General features: G+C 50.2%; 1 protein-coding gene across 3 annotated transcripts in view; it reads right to left on the bottom strand.

Moving 5' to 3' along the window:
* Positions 1–310: 310 nt before the first annotated feature.
* RARA (retinoic acid receptor alpha) overlaps positions 311–23805 on the bottom strand; it is a 513885-nt gene continuing 490390 nt past the window's right edge. For all 3 annotated transcript variants that reach the window (XM_069634570.1, XM_069634571.1, XM_069634572.1), the window contains 2 exons: positions 16780–16938; positions 311–5177 (listed from right to left, as the gene is read on the bottom strand). In XM_069634570.1, coding sequence (XP_069490671.1) covers positions 4972–5177; positions 16780–16938 — 365 coding nt within the window. In that variant the 3' untranslated portion in view covers positions 311–4971. The remainder of the gene's footprint in view (positions 5178–16779; positions 16939–23805) is intronic.

Raw genomic sequence — 23805 nt, forward strand, 5'->3', positions numbered from 1 at the left:
CCCAGATATAGACCACAGCACCCCTTCCTCAGCTCAGCCTCATGTGTAGCCTCTGGGTTCTTTAAGCTGTGAAAGACTTGTTCAATTCACATTTTCCTCCAATACAGATCACCTTCCCTTCATCTTTCATACAAACCATATTTTAATTCATTTTGTGAACAGAATGCAAGGCAACCAATACAAAAATTCTAAAAACACAGGATTAGTGTTGCTAAGGAAGGTGCTTTTTTCGGTGTAGATTTTAATCCTATGCAGTTCCCATAACAGCACTTCCAGCACGAAACAAACATCAGACAGGAGACACTCGAGCTCTAGAATAAATATAACTTTATTCTTTAGCCAATAGATTTCATGAAAAGTCAAACAGTAACTTTTGCACATAGAAAGCCTCGTTGGATGTCGGGAAACAGTTTCATAGTATCATTCTGAGTGGATGCTTTGAACACAACACCTCCAGAAAAACTAAGACAAGGACTGGGGCACAGAGAGTGGTGCAATAGTCGGGGGGAGAGGGGGGAGCAGGGGTAGCATGAAAGCACCCACCTTTTCTTGCTTATCCCCAAGCAAACTGGCATCCTTTGACAAATCTTGAAAATTAGAGGCCCGCCAATGGGCTAGCGGTGGATCAGAGTGCGGCTATGAGCGCGGGATCAGAGTGCGGCTATGAGCGCGGAGCACCATGAGCATGGCCCGGACATTCAAACAGAGAAGCATTGAACAGTGACGGGATTTTTAGTGGTCTTTTTTCACCAGCTTGAAGCTTGGCTCACAACTGCCAGCTCAGGGAGGGCTTTTAATGGGCGGGTGGAAGCTGTTTTCTGACACTGTGCGGTTTTCTAGGAAGACCGAGAGTGGCGTAACATGCCCGACATGTGGGCGGCTCCCTCTGCCCTACCAGCCTTGTTGCGGCACCAACCTGGGAGGAGTTCTACTGATATTCCAATGGGAGGGTCTGCCTGGGGGTGTTCCCAGTCCATAGCGGAGGGAGGGGGGGAATGGTAATGTCCATGTGAAATCAAGATTGCTTCACTCATTCCTATGGGCAGTACTGTCGGATGGCATTCAATAAAGGAGAAAGAGGAGTGTATGACCCCTTCCCCTTCACACCCACCTAGATTTTCCTGTGCCTTATTAAGATTCATTAGGACATCCAAGACACAATTCCCAAACTTTGACCGTCGGAAAGGACACCAGAGACCAGATCTCATGCCCAAGGAACCGGAGCCATAGGAAAAATGGTTGCCAACTACTTTGGTTTGCAAAGCACTGGCCAGAATATATGGGAAAAACCAATGAGGGGATCTATCTGAAACCCAAAGTGAGAAAACAGCCCATAGATGGGACCTTTGACCCCAACCTCTTATTCATTGGAAATACAAAAGATGCCAGCCTAATCTTTCAGCTAAAAGGTTTGCTTTTGCACACACCAGCTGAGTTATGGGAGAGACGTTGCAATCTTTCTGATAATGTATCAATTGTTCCGCTCTACGTAGCCCCCCCAACTCCCTCCCACCCTAAAGGTGTCCCCCTCTAGTCTTAAGTCTATCCGCAGTGCTGTGCATCCAAGTGGCCATCACGGTGTGCAGCACAATTCCTTCAGTAATGCGCCGAGAACAGAACAAAAAACAAAAGAACATCTTATGAAAAGAAAAGGCATATAACAAGAGGAGCCTTAAACTCTCCAAGGTTTATAGGAAACAATACGCTTTGTATATACATCTCTGACAGCAGACTGTCAATACACATCTGTTCGCAGAGTCTGAGCATGAGAGGGTTTCAGGAAAAACAAAACTCTCCCAAAATCCAGTGACACACAGACTACGGAAGGGAGGCCATCCTCAACAAGCTTTGTAAAAATCATTGCAACATTTTTTTTGAAAAAAAGTACTTTATCTTTTAATCAACCTGAAAAACAAGAAACACGTGTGAAGTGGCTTTGCTGGTGATTGTGTGTCTGTGTGTAGTCTTTTTCATTGCTTGGTTTCAGAATACGCCGGCTGCTGTCTGCGCTGCAGAAAATACTATTTCTTTCTCACGAGAACTTTTTCAAAAATAAAATATATTGAAATGTTACGTCCCCAGAAACGCTTTGCATTGTTTTTTTTTAAAGTTAATTCACAGGTTTTGCGTAGACTTGGTTCTTTTTCTGGCAGGGCACAAGAACAGGATTTTACCCAAAAACAAGGAGAAGGTGGGGGGGACGGGGTGTAACTCCCTTCACCGCGGGATACCGAATTTGCCACCTGTTTTCACAGCAGCCCAGTTTAGCTCCGCTCATTTGAACAGATTGTAAATGGCAACGCCGCCTCATTTCATCCCCTTTGCTTTCTGCCTTTCGCCCACACATGTGGAATTTCATCAAATACATTTCAATGGGGAATATCAGTAGCTCCCTTTCAAAATAAAGTGTCAACATTATAATTGAAAAAGAATCGGAATTTATTTGTCCATTCCTAGCCCCGTTTCTAGTAGTAAAGCAAAACACAGGGTGGCATTTGGTGCCCAAAGAGATGTGCAGCCTTGCGAATAAATTCTCCATAAGTACCACACAGTTTCTTTGGGCTCCAAGAGAGCCAAGAAGTGCTCTAGATAAAAAAAAAACAATTGAAAATAATTATTTTTTGGGAGCATGGTTAGACTTTTAAAAATACAACATGCACTTTTAATGGGGAATTTTGAACGATTCAATGGCAATTTGTGCGCGTGTGAGCTGAGGATTACAGGATGTTTCTTTTTAGTTTTGAAGAAAAAAAATGATTCTCAGTTTAAAGATGGGAGGCGAGCTGACCTGCACCCTGCTTTCGAATGCACTTGCATGCACAGGTGTATACAGTGAAGCCTGGGATGTCCATTCAGTGCACAGAGGTGGAGTGCTGAGCCCACGGCCCTGTCAATCAACAAAGGGTTAATGGACGAGGTCCCACAGTAATCCATAACTCAGGGAATCATACGAGGGGGTCGTTCAATTATGAATAAACACCCCCGCTTCTCTGGAGCACTGTGCACAGAAATCTGGATTCTGGGATTAGGCTCTGGTCAGTGTGAGCTATTTTCACCTGGACAGTGGCAGAGATTAACGCATGTGCTGTCCAAAAAAACAAAAAACAAGACTGCACTGAAACGTGAAATTCGACTGCCGGGCAGATTGATAAAAGGACTGACGAGCAGTGAGCGTTTCACAGTATAACGGAGAGGGGTCCTGCACACAGCATCTCTGGGAGTACGGGGGAAAGGGGGTTTGTGCCCAGGCACGATTTGGCGAGATGCCCCCCTCTTCTTGAGATGGGATCTGTTAAGAGAGAAAAAGAGCGGAGGGGGTACAAGCTAGCACCGTGGACGTCCCAATCTTAGTTTACTTTAGGAGAGACTAAACTGAGCGCTTGGCAGTATATGTGGAATTGCCGGAAACGGAAATACGCGTCAGTGGATCGCAGCGTGCGTGGCGTTACCATTGAGGAAACCTGTTCCGTTACTGAAAGGCGCATGGTTTGTGTGAATGTGTATAAAAAAGTTACTCGCTTTCATTCAAAATACCAGGCGCTGGTGGAGCCAAATAACGTGTGTGGGCCTAACGAACCTCTCTACCCTAATCCTTCAGCCCGCCACCAACTGACCACCCACATTGACGGCTTCTGGGGGTCTCCAAGTTATTTCACAACTGTAATACTTATTTGTGTGTGTTGCCCCTTCAATGGAGCAATCGCAAACCAATGCAGCAGCCAGAACATCACTACAATGAGCTCATACGCGGTGGGTGCCTGGCCCTCGCCAAGTGCACCCTGAAAAATCCGAGGGTGTGAAATGTGATTAATCACCACTGCTGGCACTTGCCCTTAACTCGCCCCCCAGTGGTTGGTGTGCAAATCACCCCAATTGCAAGGGGGTGGTGGAAGGAAGCAGCAGGGGTACTTTGAATAGACTGCTTCCTCCACAACCATCGCGGGGGCGAGTCGGGAGTGGTCTATAGCACAAAGCAGAAACCAAGGGGTAGGTAGGTGGGGGCCCAAAACAGTTTTGTTCTGGTTTTGAAATGTCTATATAAAAATATATATATATATACTTTTGTGGTGTTCCGAGTGGTTTTGTCCACAGGACGTTCGTTTCCCTTTGTCCTCACTGCAGATACAATTTAAGGGAACGGCTCGGCAGCTACAGATAAATCAAAGGCAAGACATTCCCCCAGCACAACACACAGCACCAGACCCAATTAGAGGATCAAGAACTGACGGGGCAGTCTGTTACTGTCCGTTAATGACCTGCTTGGGGACTTGGTGGATCCCAGTGGCCATTAACAAACAGGAAGACACTGTCCTGCTGGTAATTACTGTTATTTTATGCAGTCAATTTATTGAGGGGGGAAAATTTGAGATCCAAAAAAAAACCACATTTAATGGCATTTTGTCTCCGGTGGGGCACAGTGGGTTGTCCTGGCTACCGTGGGTTGCAGCGGATTCAAGATGTCATCCTCTCCGCTCCTCCTGAAAGGCCAGCAGGAGGCGCACTCCTATTGCAAAGCGCTATGCCCGTCCAAGCAACGAGGCAGCAAATCCTCCTCCACCTCCCCCTAAAATAAAGGGGGAGCAAGAACCTGGCGGATTCTTCCAGCTTACCAGTGCATGTTCCAAGCTGCTGGCTGCCTGTAAAGTCCAAAGCTGCACCCTGTAGCCAACATTGTATGCATCTCGCAAGTATGAAACGTTGCATGTGGTGCATTGAAAAAGTAGGATCTCTCCAATTTCACAGCCGCCCTCTCAAAAACCTTCTGGCTGCCAAGTATCTTCTTTTCTGTGCTGCGTTTCTGACTCCAGCTCCAGTTCCTTTTTCTTGCCCGGACTCTCTCACCTCGCTGCACCCCCCAATACCACCCTTGCCGCCTGTCCTGTGGGAGAGTAGCGGAGGTCCGGCACAAACACAGTCTAGACCGGTGTGCCCGGTCCTGCTGTCCTTGCGGTGGGAACCCCTCACATGGTGTCAAGGGGAGTGACTGGCTGGACTGCTCCTGTTGGAGCTTGGCGACAAGCTGGGGCTGCAGCTGCCTGGGGGCGGCGCCAGGCTGCTGGCGCGAGCAGGCTGTCCCGTCAGACTGTCCAGCCCCTCAGAGTTCTCCAGCATTTCTTGGATGAGCGGCGGCATGGAGCCCGGGATCTCCATCTTGAGCGTTATGACCCGTTCAGCACCTGTGATGAGAGAGAGGAAATAAAAGAAAGACTTAGAGTGGGTATTTACAGCCATCTTTCCATCCACCCCTCCAGATCTGTGTACTGCCCCTTACTAGAAATGGCGGGAAACATGACAGCCACTGTCCGAACAAATAGTCATTGTTAAATGACAAAATCGAGAAGGAAATGCTTTACATCACAGGAGAAACTGGAATTGCAGGAGTAACACAACCTAACACTAAAGAAGCTCATCATATACCACACAAACAGTATTAGAGTCTGCAAGGACAAATGCAAACATTAATTTAGTTGTTTGCAGAATAACAAATTGACAACACAAACAGAGCTAAGTCAACATGTCGGGAAATCAAGCAACCATGGTGACTCTTAGAGCCAATTCACTGACAAGGAGAGGTGTCCACTAAGGCACTACTCCAACAAGAAGGTGTCCGGCAGGTTGAGCGCCCCCTGCAGGGATTGGTGTGTAGGACACAGGACCAACTGCAGGGGTGATCACCTCAAACTTATACCCTTCCAATGGCTTCCTTTCCATTCCCCATATTAAATTTCACTTCCTTTGTCTGGTCTTTAAATCTCTTCACGACCTTGCTCCTCCTTACCTCTCCTCTCTCATTTTACACCCCCTCTCGCTCCCTTCGTTCTGCTGATCTCTTCTTACTTTCAGTTCCCTCACCCCCTGGTGCCGCTTCTCGTTTCCGATCCTTTCAGTTCCTTGCCCCCCTACACTGGAACTCTCTACCTCTCTCTATCCGTCCCTCCCCTTCCTATTCTTCCTTCCGCTCCTCAATGAAATCTCTTCTTTTTCATTCTTTCTCCTCCCTGATCCCCTTCCCCCCTCACATTTCTTTCCCTTTCTTCTACCCTTCTCTTTGTTCTTTATCTTCCCCTTCTCTTCTAAATATCCCTTCTTCCTACTATTCACTTTACTCACTACTTACTCTCACCCCTTATTTCTCCACCCCCCCTCACCTCCTCTTCTTCTTTCTCATATGTACATTGTTCTACATGCTGATTTTCTGGTTTGACTCATGTTTACCGTTATTGCTTCTACTGTTCCATGTTTATTGTATATTTGATGTTCATTGTAAAGCGCCTTGGATTAAGGCGCTATATAAAACAATAAATACAAATGTAGGAAAAATGGGTCCCGAGATGAAAACCTGCGATTAAATAACCAAGACAAAATGCATTGCTAGGGTCTCTACAAAATGGCAACTATTATTGTATTTTGTAGTAAAGGTGAGAAGGGCCTCTATATACTTTCAGGCAAAGGTATAATAAGTACATGATACATGGCTGCACTCTATAATGCACCAAACCCTAAAGGAATCCGTGCAGCTGAGCGACCTGCTGCAGTGAAGAGACGTGCCAGAATGCAGACACAAAATAGAAAATGCGTGATGGGTAACTGCCCATTTTCGTTCTCTCAAGCCGATAACAAGTCTGAGCATTTGATGCATGCACACAAACATCATTTAGGCTTCTAAAAGTCTTACTTCACAGCAGACTGGTACTGTGACGAGTCCTACGATGTCATCACTGCTTCCGAAGGGGAAGCCCCTTCCCATGAGGCCAGGGTGGTGAGGCTGCTACCCGATAGTCCCCCTGGGGGTGGCACTCAGCGGATGGATCTCATGGGAGGGGAAACTCCCTTTGGGACCAGTGACGACTACATCGGGAGAACGCAACACCCCCACCAAGCACATGGGCCTGGTACCCCTTTCCACACTTACCCCCACCTTTCCTTTAACTCTTTCCTCTTCAAACCTTCCCTCACACCCTATATACTTTTCTAAGGCAGTCCAAATAGAGAGTACCGAGACGAGGAGTTGTCTTAGTGAGTTATTACATCAACACGCAGTAGTGAGACGAGAAGAGAATGTGCAGCAATACAGAGTAACCATTGGAACCACCTTTAACAATTTAGTTGTTCACCAAAAGTGATTGGAGGAAACAATATAAAAACTAAAGAAGGACTTGACAAGTTGCCAAGCCCTCCCTGGAGGAAATGCATGAGCCAGGACAAGTCTGACGTACAGGCGGGTGCTGACCGGGCACTGAGAAAAAGGAGAGAGTCCGGGACCGGTCTAGGACATAAGGACCACACGGTCCGCGAGCGGACCAAGACTCCAGGCGCCCCAAATCAATGGGGCCCACGAGAGTGCAAAAGCATACTCTCCCCGAAAGGAAGATGACTGCGGAGCTGCCACAGTGAAAAGAAAGCTCCGAAAAGTTACTGGAGTGCTGCGAGCAAGACTCCAGATACCCCAGAGAACTGGGGAATACGAGAGTGCAACAGCACACTCTACCTAAAAGGAAGAAGACTGTGCAGCTGCCGTGTGGAAAAGGAAGCTCCAGAAAGCTACCGGAGAGCTACGAACAAGCCCGGCTGCCTCGAGGGGGCCAGCACTCGTGCCAGTCATACCACGCGATATACACGCAAGTATCCAAGAACGCTCTGAAAGCTCAAGGAGGTGGTTGCAAAGCTGGTAAAGGAGGGTCTGGGACCCTGCAAGGTCCATAAATGGACTTTTACTAAGTACTTGGTGAAAGGGAACCAGGTCTGCACCCAAGGCTCACGGGCCCACTACAGCTTTGTAAGAGCATCCAAACTGTTCTTCTTCAGCGCGGTACCAGGCTAGAGGAAGCCAAGGCTGTCAACCCGGGTCTGGGACCCCTGAGGAACTAACCATATTTCTTATCAAGACAAGAACTGCTTTCGGCCCAGGGGAAGGGAGCCATTCCTCTGGAAAAAGAAGACATCTTGTTTTGATTTAGTTAGCTTAGTCTGTTCGGGACAGAGTTAGGATTTTGGCACTCGACATTGGGACTTTAAATTTGAACATTCTGACACTAGTTATTTCAGTTGAGGCTGGGAAACCCTTCTTAGAGTTAGGGCAAGGTAGGGCTTTCTTTTCCTTTTTACGCTTGAATAAAAATGTATAGCAAGCACTAGGACCCCTCTGTGTCAGGATCCTACTTCTGCACCCTTACAGAATGCATCACACTCCATCCTTAAGGAAGATAGCCGAAGGCAAGGACACTCACCCACAGACATCTGCAACTATACTCCATTCCCAACGACAAATTGCAAAACACCTCTGGCATTAGAATGCAGCTATCCCCCACGACAAAACTTCAGTCTAGCAGGACACAAATTATAACTTATTAACCGTAGTGACTAACATACTCTTAGTCCCCTTTCCTCCATACTGCATGGGCATCCCTTCCTAGGGATGGGAGACAGAACCTTTTTCACCAGAAAAAACCTTCCCCCTTTAAATTTAGAGGCAGGCAGGGGTGCGGCCCTGGGAGCATGCACTGCCCTAACTCTGCCCTCCGGCGCCACACCTCAGTCCCCATAGACGCGTCGACAATATATCAACATTGCCTAATGACACCAGTTTTATTACAGGGCAGGATGGTGGGACATATGGAGGAAAGGGGACTAAGTCACTACGGTGAGAAACTTATAATTACTCTTCGGTCCCGTCCCCTTTCCTCCATACTGCATGGGCGAGTACAGCTGAATGTAGCCCTAGAGTGGAGAGGAGACCCTCCTTAAGCAAATCGTTTTTTTAGAACCGCCTGTCCGAAAGCCGTGTCTGATCTGGAGCCGGCGTCCAAACAGTAATGCTTGCAGAAAGCAAAAAGGGGTGGCCCAGCTTGTCGCCCTGCTTATGACCTGCCAGGGGACCTGCCGTTGGAATGCAATGGCCGTGGCCTTGGCTCTAACCACATGGGCGGGCAAGTTAGCTGGAAGTGGCTTGTGCTGGCCCTCATAGGCCTCCTTGATGGCCCAGACCATCCACCGTGCTATAGAGGCATTGGATGCCTGATACGCGGGTCTTGACCCACCGAAGGTGATAAACAGTGCGTCCAACTTGTGGAAGTCCTTGGTCCTCTCCAAGTAGAATTTCAGAGCGCGTCTGACATCCAGAAAGTGCAGGACCCTCTGAGCCTTGTCCTTAGGCTCGGCAAAGAACGTTGGTAGGACTATTTTCTCGTTTAGATGGAAAGCAGAGGGTGCCTTTGGTAGGAATGCTGGGTGTGACCGCAGGTCAACCTTGTCCTTGTGAAAAGTAGGATATGGAGCCACCAAAGCGTGGATCTCGCTGACTGCCGAAGTGAGGCCCACTAGCAGGGCTGTCTTAATGATGACCAGCCTGATGTCTGCGAATATATTGATATATCATTAATAGTCTCATACCCTCCAACTGCCAGGGAGACCTGTGCCCCGCGCCAATCATCAAGGAGGCAGCCTCTGAGCTAGCTTCCGTCATCACCTCAGTCATTAACTCTTCCTTCAGTACCGGGATCGTACCCGACAAACTTAAGGACGCCTGGGTTATCCCACTCCTAAGAAAACCTACATTGGACCCCAACATTCCCACCAATTACAGGATCATCACCACGGTGCTTGTTCCTACTAAAAATTCTGGACCGAGCAGCCTATTTACAGATTCAACAATATCTTGAATCAAACAAACTCCTGGGACTAAGGCAATCTGGGTTTCGACCACGCCACAGCCCCGAAACGGCCTTTATCGACCTTAAGACCCAAATTGAAGACTTAAACTTGCACCATTACTCCTTCTAGACCTCTCTGCAGCGTTCGATCTCGTAAACCACCAAATATTGTGCAGACACCTCATACAAGCAGCCCATTTTTCTGACAAAGCTACAGCTTGATTAGTTCATAACTGGACAATAGATCTATGCATGCCTTTTCTCCCTTAGCAGCAGCCTCACCTGTCACCTGTGGAGTACCACAAGGATCTTGCGTCTCTCCAACTCTGTACAATGTTTTTACAAAACCTCTATTTGATATCTTGGACTATCTGGGTGTCACATACACTAATTATGCTGTTGACACCCAGATACTCATTCCCATCTCAGGAGACTACAAAGCCGACTCGCTCTCTATAAATGCAATCTACCAAGTCATCCAAGCCTGGATAGCACAGCATGGACTTTGTCTGAATGACGAAAAGACAGAGATTCCCATCCTCGGCTCCCCCCAAAAACTCTCCAAATTAGACCTTGCATTCAAATCCTTTACAATGGATGGCAATACCATCAAGGTCCCCAAAGACACCAAAATCCTAGGGATCTACATCGACTCCACTCTTTCCTTGGCCAGACAAACCAATGCAGTCGCTTCGGCAGCGGCTTACACTTGCAAGCTTCTTACAGCTAGCCGCCCTTTTCTATCACCAGCCAACTGCATCACACTTGCCAGGACCCTTGTGATGTCGAAAATCGACTATTGTAATGCCCTCTATTTAGGCACAAACCAATGTAACCTTAATAAGTTACAAATGATCCCAAATAATGCCATTAGAGCAGCTCTCAACATCCCAAGGAACCATCACATTTCAGACACAATATTCGCTGGCTCTCAGTCCCTCAACGAATTTCTCTAAAAACATTTGCTCAAACTCATAAATGCCTCACCAGTCAGGCACCCTGCTACTTAGCCAACAGATTCACCTTACTTAACTCCAACAGACCACGCAGAACTGCCCAGACCAAATTCCTTGCTATACCATGTTACAACCTGCAAATATCAGGTGGCACCAGTTTCTCAGTCCTAGCGGCTAAATTGTGAATTCTCTCCCTAACCTGCTAAGAGCGGAACCCTCCTTCCTCAGATTCAAAAACCTAACCAAAGCTTGGCTTTCTGCCAATGACACACCCTGCACTACTGGCCAACCTCTATCTTTGCAATAATGATCAGCCTCTCTTCATGTATATAGCCTTCTGATCTGTCTTTTTCCTGCTTTGTGCCTTATGTATATAAATGTAATTTATACTGTAAATTTCTTTTACTGCTCACCTTGACTATGTTGTAACTAAGGTATGCGCCCGGTAGCCTTCGGGCCTGGTGCGCTTTACAAATAAAATAAATACAAAAAAAAATACAAATACGCCATTGGCTCTAAAGGCTCGTGCGCCAAGGCACTCAACACTACAATGAGGTCCCACAAGGTTGGTGGTTTTTTGATGGGTGGGGTAAAGTCTGGCGAGGCGCGTAATATGCCTCTTGACTATAGGTTGGAAGAGGAGAAAACCTCCTCCTCCGAGTTTCTGTGGGCCGCTATGGCTGCCAAATACATGCAGCATGTGTCCACCTGCAAGGTGAGTCGAGAAGGAGAGCACATTGTCCAACTTGCACATAAAGGGGTCGATCTCCTTAGAGTCTGCCTAGTGACAGAACCTAGTCCACTTACTCTTGTACTGGCTCCTGGTAGCCTTACTCCTCGCACCTTGAATGATCTCTAGGTTAGCCTGTGAGAGGCGGAGGTGCCTTAGTGTGACCTGCTCAGGAACCACGCTGTGAAGGCTAGCTTCTGCAGCGCGGGTGGATGACCCTGCCCAAAGATGTGCTGGACCCATTGGAAGGTGAATGAGTTGCCCGTCAGAGAGGCTGAGCAGCGCCGAGAACCATGGTCTCGCCGGCCACCATGGCGCTATCAGAATGATGCTGTGGTGACAAGATTCCTTTATTTTGCAGATCACCCTGTGAACTAGTGGTGTGGGCGGGAAGGCATATGCTGTCATGCCGTTACACTCAATCTGAAATGCGTCGCCCAGGGAGCCAGGGCCCTTCCCCTGCCAGGATGCAAACTGCTGGCACTTCTGGTTGTCCCATGAGGCAAAAAAAGTTCCACCTGCGGATGCCCCCCCATCTGCTGAAGATCTCCTGCAGCACCTGGTTGTTCAATTGCCACTCGTAATGGTCCGGTCCCAGCCTTCTGAGCCCGTCCGCCTATAAATTGGACTCCACCCAAAGGTGGACGGCCGTCAGGTAGATGTTGTTCTCCAAGGCCCATTACTACATGCTGAAGGCAGGTCTGCACAGTGGAGGGGATTTGGTACCCCCTGCTTGTTGACATAGTACATGCTGGTGGAGTTGTCTGTCTGGATGAGGAAAACCGTGCCCCCAATGACCAGAAGGAAAGCTCCGAGTGCTAGCCAGATGTCTTTCAGTTCCCGCCAGTTGATATGAGACTCCTGCCAGGTCCATACTCGAACGCTGTGGCGGTCCAGAGTGGCCCCGCAGACCTCGAGAGAGGAGTGTGTAGCAATGGTGTCCTGTGGGGCCGGCTGCCGGAAGGGCTCGCCTGTCCGCAGGTTGTAGTCCCTGGACCACCATGTGAGGTTCAAGTGTAGAGAATGAGGAATGTTGACCAGCTCCTGGTTCCATCAGGCTGTGAAGTGCAGCTGTAATCTCCTCATCCTGAGTCTTGTGTGGGGGACGGCCAGCTGGACTGCTGCCATGAGTCCCAAATGTTGGTACCACCAGGCCGATGTCACCTCTCGGGTGAGGAAGTGAGCCATGGCCATCTAGATGGCTGTGATCTTGTACTCCGAGGGAAAAACTCTCTCGGGGCATGCGTCCCAGATGAGGCCCAGGAGAGTCAGTTTCTGTGTGCGTTTCAGCTCAGACTTCTTGAGGTTGAGCGAAAATCCCAGGTTATGGAGTGTGCTCATAAAAGTAGAGGAAGTGTGGTGCACCGCCATGATGTCGCTGTGACGAGCCAGTCGTCGAGGTACGGGCAGATGTGGTGGCTCTCGGCCTTGAGGAGGGCCGCCACTGCATTCATGAGTCTGGTAAACACCCTGGGAGCCGAGTTTGAGGCCGAAGAGTAGCACCTTGTGTTGGAAATGGCAGCCCATGATCCTGAACCGTAGAAAGGAGCTATGCGGCTGCCAAATCGGGACGTGAAGATAAGTGTTCTTCAGATCCAGGGAGAACATCCAGTCCACCTTGCACAATGTCTCTGCTATGAGTGCTGGTGTAACCTTCTTGAATTTTTGAAGAGGGAGGGAGAGGTTGAGGGTTGAAAGGTCCAATAGTGGCAGTGGATACTACAGAGAGCATCCAGGGGTCCGCAAAACACAGACGGCAGAACTGTGCATGAACAGCAAGCCTGCCCCCCACCGAAGACACATGGAACCGAAGGAGTGCGTCATGCCTTCTTTCCCCTCAGAGGCTGTTGCAGAGGAGGGGGACTGGAAAAAGCCCTTGCCCCCAACCATTTTGTTGTTTGCGCTGGTGTTAACTCACTGAATGGTCAGGCTGCCTGGACTTCTGGTCTAGAAAGCTGCAGAACCCTCCAAACGTCTGCCACTTGGAGCGTTGGTTTGACTGTGTGTACACCTTGGGCGTGGCATTCGTGAGGATAACTGTTTTTCTTTTTATCTAGCTCCTCGTCGGAGTGAAAGAGGTCGCCACCCTCGAACGGAAGGTCCAATATGCATTCCTGGAGGTCCGGATTGAATTTAGTAGCCCGGAGCCAGGCTGTCCTTCTCATGTCCGTGGCGATGCGTATGGCTTGGCCAGAGATGTCGATGTGGGCCACGGTGGACTCCATGATGTCTTGCGCCACCATTTTAGCCTCTGCCAGTCCCGCCTTGAAATATGACTGGCTCTGCACTGGAGGTTGTGGAAGGAAGTCGGCTATTTACTGCCAAAGTCTCTGGTTAACGGCTGCCAGCATGGCATCCGCATTGGACTGACAAAGATGCAGCAAAGCGTTGGAAGAAAGCTTCTTCCTGTACGCCTCCAAGATCTTCTCCTCCTTGCTTAGCAGCGCCAAGGACGAGGGTGCCAAGGACTGAGGCTTTGAGTAGAGCGACGCTGCAGCAATCACCGAAGAGTGTAGTTGGGGGTGTGCCGACGGGAAGAGTGTATCCCCCTCCATTTGCCAGTACTTGGCGTCCAGGTATGGCTGGACCGAGGTGGTTGAGCCACCCTTTTTTAGCCAAGGCGGCAACGTCCTTTTGCATCCGGATCCCCGTCCTAGCCGAGGGGCGTAGAGTGAGGACCTCGGCGAGCATCCCTGCCTCTGGTTGCTCGACTTTAGGCTGAGGAAGGCCCAGGTACTCAGCCAGACCTGCAAGTCGTTCGTGGAGGGCCTTGGCTGATGATGTTGTGTCAGGGTTTTCTTCCTCGTTTGTGTCCACCTGGGCGTCCGGATGGTCTGGCGCATGAGGAGTGCTGGGCGCTGAGTGCTGGGTGTGGAGACCAGAGCCGGAGGCTAGTAACAGTATCGCCTGAACTGTGGGAGGCAGGGGAGCCGAAATCGAAGGAGCCGGCATGGGCAGTGGTGGCTGCACAGGGGCCTGCAGCGCTGAAGCCATAGGGGGAATGACTATGGGCGCAGGCGGCAGGGCCGGAGGGAGTATGTCCCGGATAGCATCCCTGAGGATGGCCCCCATCTGAGGAGATCTCATAAGGGTGAGGAACTTTTCAAAGAACCTGTCCTCACAGGCCGGTGGGGTTGCAGATGATATTGATAGGATTGCGGGCGGCTGCTGGGGCCAGTGCGTATTCTGTCTCGGTTGCAGAGGAAACCTGACCCTGCTGATGGATAAGCTGTAGGCCACGTACCTGGTTGACCCCAGTCCCACCTTGTAACTCGTTCACCCACCTGCATTGTTCCTCTTGGAGGTATCGGAAGAGCAACCATCTTGTTTGGCACGTCGCCCATCTTGTCGAGCTGCGTGCCACGTGCCAAAGTCGTGGTGCTTGGCCCACTGGGCCCAGCCTCCTCCAGAACTCTTGACGGTGGAGCATGAGACCTGCCCTGCACCTCATGCAGATGGCTGGTAGGCGTGTTGTCCTGGGCAAAGTCGCCGGTAGTGCTGCGTGTAGGTGCCCCCTCGGCCACAATGCTGGTACACGGGTGTAGCCTCTTGGGTTTACTCCCGGTAAAAGATCCTTCTGGTCCCTCAGCGCTGTCTTCGGGAGAGACTACGGACCCCTCGGTCTGACGGCCAGTAGCTGAATTAGCCTTGGTACTCCTGCTGGTATGAGAACCTGAGAGAGGTTCCTTCTGCTCGGGCGTTTCCTTGGAAAGGTGTCGTCCTTGCGGGGTGCGCTGGAAAAGAGTGGCCCTACCTTTGGCCTTGATCGATGTTTGACGAAGTGCTTCAGGTCCTCTGGAAGCGACCGCTAAGAGCTCCCTCCACCTAGCCAGTCTATTCTTGAGGGCACGCGAGGTGAGTGCATCATACATGGTACAACCTTCCCATACGTGGTTGGGGGGGGGGATCCGATCATTTTTTCGAATGCATTTTTTCGAAATGCAATTATTTCGAAAACATTTTGTCGAAAAAATGTTTTTCTAATGTATTATTTCTTTATTTAATATGGGCTTTTTTGGGGTTTTGTAAGTAAAAAAAAAAGTGTTAAAAACGCGTTTGGAGGGAACCCCCCCACAATTAGAAAAAAAAAATCCGAAATTTTTTTCTCTCGACAAAATGGTGTCGAGAAAATGCCATTCCAAAATATGTCGTTTGAAAAAATCACTATAAACCTGGTAGGGGCCAAGGCAGCGAAGGCAAAGAGCGTGGGGATCTGATGTAGGGAAGAGCCCCTCGCAGGCTAGACACCTTCTGAAGCCTGTTGAAGTCAAAATGCGCCAGGGAAGAGCGTGGCGCCAGAGGAACGAATACCTGATTGATAAAGGAAGACAAAAATACAGAAGAAAGTAAAGCGTGTGGTATTACATGGCTGAAGCCAAACCCAGGAGTGCTGGTGAAATCGGCCAGTTCCTGACGGCACAGAAAAGGGGACTGGGGTGAGGTGCTGGAGGGCAGAGTCAGGGCAGCGCCTGCTCCCAAGGCCGCACCCCCGCGCGCCTCCAAATTTAAAGGGGAAGAAGGTTTTTCTGGTGAAAAAGGTTCCGTCTCCCGTCCCTAGGAAGGGACGCTTGTGCAGTATGGAGGAAAGGGGACGTAAGAGTATAGATCTACTACTCTCGCACTCCCTCTTGTCAACTTCCAAGCACCCATCCATTTGACAGCACAACATTGGTAGCTTGTAGGGATCTGGTCACCCCTACCCAACTTCACTTTGGCTAAAACGCACACGCGCATTCTAAACTCCTCTGACGAATGTTCCTATACTTGGACTTCGGTCCCGCGAGGGAGTTCAACCTACAGTGCGTTGGGCCCATACCAATGGTGGAAGGAGCTATACAAATGACAATTACAATACAATACAATACAGACATCAGACTTAATATACCTTGAACTAGGTTTTTTTTAAATCACTACCGTTGGTGCAATAACAATAGCCAAACATGCACTGTTATATTGAATCAGTGTACGCAGGTTACAATATTCTCTACCATGCACATTATACTTATTGGGTGGGGGTGCGGGGGCATCACTAACATATTATTGGGTGGAGTGAATCGTAGCAGAATAGCATCAATGACAAACTAAAAAAGGCTTATTTTAACCCTATGTATTCAGAAAAAAGGCAAATTAACTGCACCTGTGGATGGTAGCCCTGGGCCCTCTGTACATGTCCCCTTCTCACCTTCTTACTTGCACCCAAACCTCTAACTCAATGTAAAGCTGGACTTCTTTTTCTCTTTCACTATTACCCTGCCATGTATTTTCTCCTCTCTTTCTCCTGCTACCCAAAAGCACTGTGAAGTGGCAGGAGGCAATTTTAAGCACCATCTGACATACATACATACATACATACCTCCCCTTCAAGAGATTAGAAAAGAGGAGAAGCACTGACTCTGAATAGCCGATATGCAGTGAAGTGGGTCACCATTTTGGGGGCACTCACCCTTGGCACTGATGCTCCGCAGGTCTGTGATCTTCATTAACATTTTGGGAAACATGTGGGGCTTGTTGGGTCTTCTTTTCCGGACGTAGATCTTTAACGCTTCGAGTAGGGGCTCCTGCAGCTTGTCCACCTTATCGGGCTGCTCCAGGTCCTGGCGGTCTGGGGGTGGGGGGAAGGAAGACAAACGGCGATTCAGCCAACAACGTGTGAGGGCACTGCCCAGGGCTTCACAGAGGGATACCAGTCACATGCATGGAGCAGGGGCAGTGTGTACCAGTGGACTGTGGGGGAACACGTGCTCTTATCGCTTGTGGCATAGCGGTGGGGCAGTAAAATGTGTGCCAGCAATGTGTATGAGGTGGTGTAGTGCAATGGGCTGGCAGTCTGTAGGGTAGCCAATGACCTACAATTGGGGGTCCGAGGGGGGGGGGGGGCTAATGGCATGCACAGGAAACAGACGTGGGAGCCCCTCTACTGAGAACAAACACTGCCAAATAACCTGTTTTATCGGATGGCTCCCTTTCAGGAGGGTCCATGTTTTAGGTCACTGCACCCTTCACTGGGGAGGAATAACCATTTGCATATCAGACTGGTCCCACCCACCTGGGCAGTCCAGCACCTGAACACCAGACACTTCTGCTCTGAACGAGAGTAACAGCCACCCCAGACATGCGTTTCTGCCTTGTTGCGTCCCATCAGTGGGGGGATGCTGGATCCAGTTGACAGAGGGGGGGAAAAGGGGGCCATGGGTAGGGGACATGCAACATGGCAGGCGCTCTAATCAAGTGCATACGGCCAGTGATGCAGAGAATGTGTTAAACGCAACAAAAAGACCAATGTTGTGTACAACTAGGGAGATGCCTTCAATAAGTGAGGGGCGATTGAGTGTACGCCACCAGTAGTGCTGTGAGGAAGGGGCGAGGTGCAGTTGAAGTGCACATCGCCAGTGCGTCGACAACGTTGTGCAGTTGAAGTGTATGGCACCAGTCCAACGAACAAGAAAAAGCAGGTGCTGTTGAAGTGGGTGCACCAGTGATGCTGCGGAGGAGTAAGGTGCTGTTGAAGTGGGTGACATCAGTGATGCTGTGAGGGTGTAAGGTGCTGTTGAAGTGTCTGACACCAGTGATGCTGCGGAGGAGTAAGGTGCTGTTGAAGTGGATGCACCAGTGATGCTGCGGAGGAGTAAGGTGCTGTTGAAGTGGGTGCACCAGTGATGCTGCGGGGGAGTATGGTGCTGTTGAAGTGGGTGACACCAGTGATGCTGCGGAGGAGTAAGGTGCTGTTGAAGTGGGTGACATCAGTGATGCTGCGGAGGAGTAAGGTGCTGTTGAAGTGGGTGACAGTGATGCTGCGGAGGAGTAAGGTGCTGTTGAAGTGGGTGACACCAGTGATGCTGCGGGGGAGTATGGTGCTGTTGAAGGGTCTGACACCAGTGATGCTGCGGAGGAGTAAGGTGCTGTTGAAGTGGATGCACCAGTGATGCTGCGGAGGAGTAAGGTGCTGTTGAAGGGAATAGTTTCTTACCTGTAACTCCATTTCTCCAGCATTGGTATCTTTCATGGATTCACATGCTTTGAATATTCCCCGTCGTCAGGCTGGGAATCCCCGGTACATTATATAGACCCTTTCCCGTAGGAAAACTTTTTCGACGCTTATGCGTCCTATCCACCTCGTTTTGTATCATGCGTGCCCGTGCCGTCAGGACGTCATGATATAAATACAGGCCCCGCCCCCGCGCTCCCTCAGATTTCGGCCCCCAAAGTAGTGGGGGAACCGGTTTGCATGATCAGGGGAGGCAGGTGGGCGCATGTGAATCCATGAAAGATACCAATGCTGGAGAAATGGAGTTACAGGTAAGAAACTATTCCCTTCTCCAGCATTGGATCTTTCATGGATTCACATGCTTTGAATAGATTACATAGCAGTACTACCCCCAAGAGGAGGTGTGCATGCAAACCCCTATACATTCTTCGCAAAAGGCCGTTCCCTAAGATTATGTATACATCAGTAATAGTTTACATAGGGAAAAAACGGACCACATACAGTCATAAATTCCACAGGATGCCACCCCGCAGCCGGGGCTTACCTTACTGGAATAGGTGTCGAAGCACCGCCTGTCCCATCCGGGTGTCTTCGGCATGTTGCTGCGACAGGCAGTAATGGCGGGTAAAGGTGTGTGTAGTCGCCCAGGTAGCCGCCATGCAGATGTCCCCTAGAGGGACTCCGGCCCACAGTGCCGTCGACGATGCCGCTGCTCTAGTTGAATGAGCTCTTGGCCGTCGTAGAAGAGGCTTCCCTGCCTTGGAATGGCAGTACGAGATGGTAGATGACACCCATCTTGAAAGTCCTTGCTTTGAAATGGCTTTTCCTCTAGCACCCAACCCATAGGCCACAAACAGCTGTCTCGTTTCTCTGAACGGTTGCGTACGATGAAGATAAAACTTGAGAGCCCTTTTTACATCCAATGTGTGTAGCATGCGCTCCGCTCCCGAGCATGGCTCCGGAAAAAACGTAGGCAACACGATAGAAGAGTGTTTATGAAACACCGAAGGAGCTTTTGGTATGAACTGTGGGTTAGTGGCTAGGACTACCTTGGTCTTGAAAAATCGTAAGTATGGTGGGTCCACCATTAGAGCCTGAACTTCTGAGATACGTCGGGCTGAAGTGATGGCCACCAGGAAGGCCAATTTCCACGACAGAAACTTCAGAGACGATGATGACATTGGCTCAAACGGAGGTTTCATAAGAGACGTTAAGATCAGATTGAGGCTCCACTCCGGTGGAAATTTCTTCTCTGGAGGGAAACTCCGAAAGAGGCCTTTAAGGAAGTGCTTAATCAGGCGGTCGCTGAACAATGGTGCCGAGTGCCGTCGACGAGTAAACCTGGAAATGGCTGCTAGGTGTACTTTTATTGACGACACCGACAGGCCCATTTGAGCTAATAACAGCAAGTATGGAAGGAGCTGTTCCGGCCTAATCGATTGCGGGGCCAAACCTGGTTGATCCTCACACCATTGACAGAACCTTTTCCATTTGTACGCGTATGAGGCGTTTGTGGAAGGTGCTCTTGCCGCTTGCAGGATACGTCGACAGTCCTCCGGAATCGTTAGCCGACCAAATTCGGCGAAGTCAGGAGCCAGGCCGTCAACTTGAGGCTGTCCGGGTCGTGATGCCAAACGACACCCTCCTGTCGAGACAGAAGGTCGGGGGTCTTCTGGAATCTCATCGGTTCCGCCGCCGCTAAGTGTAGTAGGTCTGAAAACCACACTTGTCTGGCCCAGTATGGGGCCACCAGAATTACCCGACATGGGTACCTGAGGATCCATTGCAACGTCCTCCTGACAAGGGGAAAAGGAGGAAATGCGTACAGGAATTTGTTCGTCCATGGGAATGAGAACGCATCCCCCAGTGAGCCCTGCTGAGGCCATCTGCTTGCGTACTGATGGCATTTCTTGTTGTTCTTCGTTGCAAACAGGTCTATGGAAGGGTGTCCCCATTCCTTGAATACTTGTTGAAGTTGTTGGTCGTTCAGCACCCATTCGTGAACTTCGTTCATTTCTCTGCTGAGGGCATCGGCTTCCACGTTTTTCACTCCTGGTAGGTGAAATGCTAAGATTTGTATGTTGTGTTGAAGGGCCCAATGCCAGATTTTCTGTGCCTCTGTCGATAGGGACCTGGAACGTGTCCCTCCTTGTTTCCTCAAGTAGAACATCGTAGTGGTGTTGTCCGTCATGACACGCACCACCGAGTCCCTCAGTTGCGGAAGAAAAGACTTCAGAGCCCATCGCACTGCTCTCAGTTCTAGCAGGTTGATATGCAGGGAGGACTCCTGCAAAGACCACTGGCCTTGTACCTGTAACATATCCAGATGAGCTCCCCATCCGCTCAGCGATGCATCCGTCACCACCGTCTTTTGGAACTCTGGTTCCAGTAGAGGCATCCCTCTCGTTAGGTGAGTAGACACTTTCCACCAGCCGAGTGCTTGAACTAGTTGTTCGTCGACGACCAGTCTGTCGGACCAGCGACCTCTGCTCTGTGCCCAACGGTCCGCTAGAAATTCCTGGCAAGGCCTCATAAACAGACGGCAGTTGTTTATTAACGGAATGCAGGACGACATGGTCCCTAGCAGGGACATGTACTTGCGCACAGAGACTCTGGTACCGCCGCTCCATTCCGACGCCTTGTTTTGAAGTTTCTGAATTCTTTCGCTGGATGGTTTCACCAGGCTTGTGTGCGTATGAAACTCCGCTCCTAGAAAGACCAAGGTCCTCGAAGGCTCTACTGAGGACTTGTTGAAGTTTATTGCGAAGCCCAGTTCCTGTAAGATGGACATTGTGGCTCGTAGACTGTCTCGTGTTTGTTCCTTGGATGACCCTCTGATTAGCCAGTCGTCTAGATATGGATAGACATGATGACCATCCTTCCTTAAATGGGCCGCTATAGGGGCCAAGCACTTGGTGAACGTCCTGGGGGAGGACTTGAGCCCGAACGGGAGGACCTTGAACTGAAAATGCTTTCTCCCGACGACGAATCTTAAATATCTCCTGTGTCGTGGGCGTATTGGGATGTGAAAATAAGCATCCTGAAGGTCTAGTGAAGAGAGATAGTCCATGGGTTGCACCGATCTGATAACCTCTTGGAGTTTTAGCATTTGGAATTTTTGGCTCTTTAGCCACTTGTTGAGTACCCTCAGGTCGAGAATGGGCCTCCATTTGCCGTTTGGCTTTTTGACAACAAAGAACCTGGAATAAACTCCTTGGCCTTCCTGTGCCACAGGAACTCTCTCTACCGCCCCTTTTCGCAACATAAGCTCCGCCTCTTGTCGTAGGATTTGGAGGTGGGGCTGTGTCGAGAATAAAGGAGGAAGACGCGGAGGCTTGTCTTTGAATTGCAGCGCATGACCCATGCGAATCGTGTCTAGGACCCATCGATCTTTGGTGATGCATTTCCATCGGTCGAAGTGATGAGAGACTCGACCCCCCAGGACGTTCCGAAGGCCGTCATTGGTTGCTGGTTTGCTTGTTCTTCGTTGACGACGGACCTGAGCCTCGCCGCCTGGAGGCTTGATAGTCCCTGCTTCCACGTGCCGACTGGGACGCTCGTCTGAACCCTTGTGAAGAGTACGAGGGCCTGTTAAATCCACGGTCCCTCGAGGCTCCAAAGCGGGAGTTTCCAGAAGCACCTCTGAAAGGGCGAAAAGAGCGAAAATTTCTACCCGTTTGAAGGGCGCCGAGGGACCTAGCAGTATCCGTGTCTTCTTTCATCCCTTTCAGCGCTTCATCAACCTTTTCGCCAAACAGGTGCTCCCCTTCGCATGGCATGTCCAGGACTTTGTACTGTACTTCAGGACGGAAAGTAGTACATTTGAGCCACGCTTGTCGACGAAGCACTACTCCATGGTTGATTTGTTTGAAACCAGACTCTGCTAGGTCCACTGCGATATTAATAGCGTGGTTCGAGGCCTCCTCGCCGTCCCGCACCAGTAACATAGCTGCTTTTCGGTGTTCGTCTGGCAGGTGTTCCAGGATAGGGGCTAATTTGTGCCACATTTCCCTATCATATCGTGACACGATCGCTAAGGAATTGGCTGCTCTTACTGTCGTCGCTCCGACCGAGAGCACCTTCTTTCCAAATGCGTCCTGCCTCCTAGCCTCGCTTTCCGGTGGCGTTGAACATTTTTGCTGGACCCTGGCCTTCCTAGCTGCTGCCGCCGACACCACCGAGTCAGACAAAGGCTGTGATGTTAGACATTTTGGAGTGGACTCCGGAGCTTTAAACTTTTTCTCGATCCGTCCCTTTATGGCTGGTTCCGAGAACGGATGGCGCATCGTTTTGAGACCTTCTTGCCACACGTGGTCAAGGATTGGGATGGCAAATACCGATTTTCTCCTTTGACCCATATGGTCAAAAAGGAAACAGTCTTTCCTCTGCTCCTCAGGAATCAAGCCGAATTCGGAACACGCTTTCCCCATCATTGCATGGAAGGCTCCCACATCATCAGGGGGAGATGGCTGTGTCTGGCTCCTCGTAGACTCCAATTCTACATCCGAATTCCATGTCGGGTCCCTCGACGGTGACAGGGAGATGTCTGACCCAGAGTCATCATGTATAGAGTCGGACTCCGACAACTCACCCTCCTCCTGAGCTCGAGGACGATCTTTTACCGCCTGGGGAGCCGATGGGTGATTCGTCGACGAGCGAGCCGTACAAGTTTGCTCGTCGACGGAAGGTACAGACAGAAGTGACGATGACGTCCCAGGTTGAGGGAACTGGGTATCCAGCCGCTGTAGTAGCTTCTGAAGAGTATTAAGCACATCCAGAGACAAAACTGTCTGGGGGTTCAGCAACGTGGATGATATAGGTACCATACCCCCGCTCGCACTCGTCGCCGTCGTCGTCGACGTGGAAGGCCGTAAGCCTAAATCCAATGGCTGCAGAACCATGTCACCTTCCCCTTCCGCCGAGCAGGCCGTGTCTGGCTGCAGTAAGACCTCAGGGGGGATCGGGTCATAGACCTCAGGCAGCCAAGCCATAGACTGAGTTTCCGTCGACGAAGGAATCCCAACCGCTGCTGCTTGAACGGTAATAGGCATCGTCAATGACACCGAGGTCGACGAGGAAGTCGTCGTCGTCGAGCCTTTAGACTTCGTTGTCGATTTTGATGCCGACTTCCCGGCTGAAGCTTCTCGACTCACGGAAGACCTGGGACGGTCCCCTGAGGAGGATTTAGACAGCGCCAGCCTCTCCGTCTTAGATGATGAGGAGGAGGAGGGCTTTTTATGAGATGAGGAGGATCCAGCATGTTTCCCCTTATGCTTGTCCTCAGGGCGAATTTCTGCTGGCCGCACCTTCTTCGATGGAGGCTCCGACTTGCTCCTGGAGGCCGTGGAGCCAACTTCCGAAGCCGGGTAGGCACCCGCTCCGTCATTAAGCCAGTCGACCAGCCTTCTTTTACGGTCCTTAAGGGTTTTTTGGGAGAAACCCTGGCATATCTCACATGTATCCGCCGTGTGGTGCGGGTGGAGA

Source organism: Ambystoma mexicanum, chromosome 13, assembly GCF_040938575.1.
Source record: "Ambystoma mexicanum isolate Mex_15411 chromosome 13, UKY_AmexF1_1, whole genome shotgun sequence".
NCBI lineage: Eukaryota > Metazoa > Chordata > Amphibia > Caudata > Ambystomatidae > Ambystoma > Ambystoma mexicanum.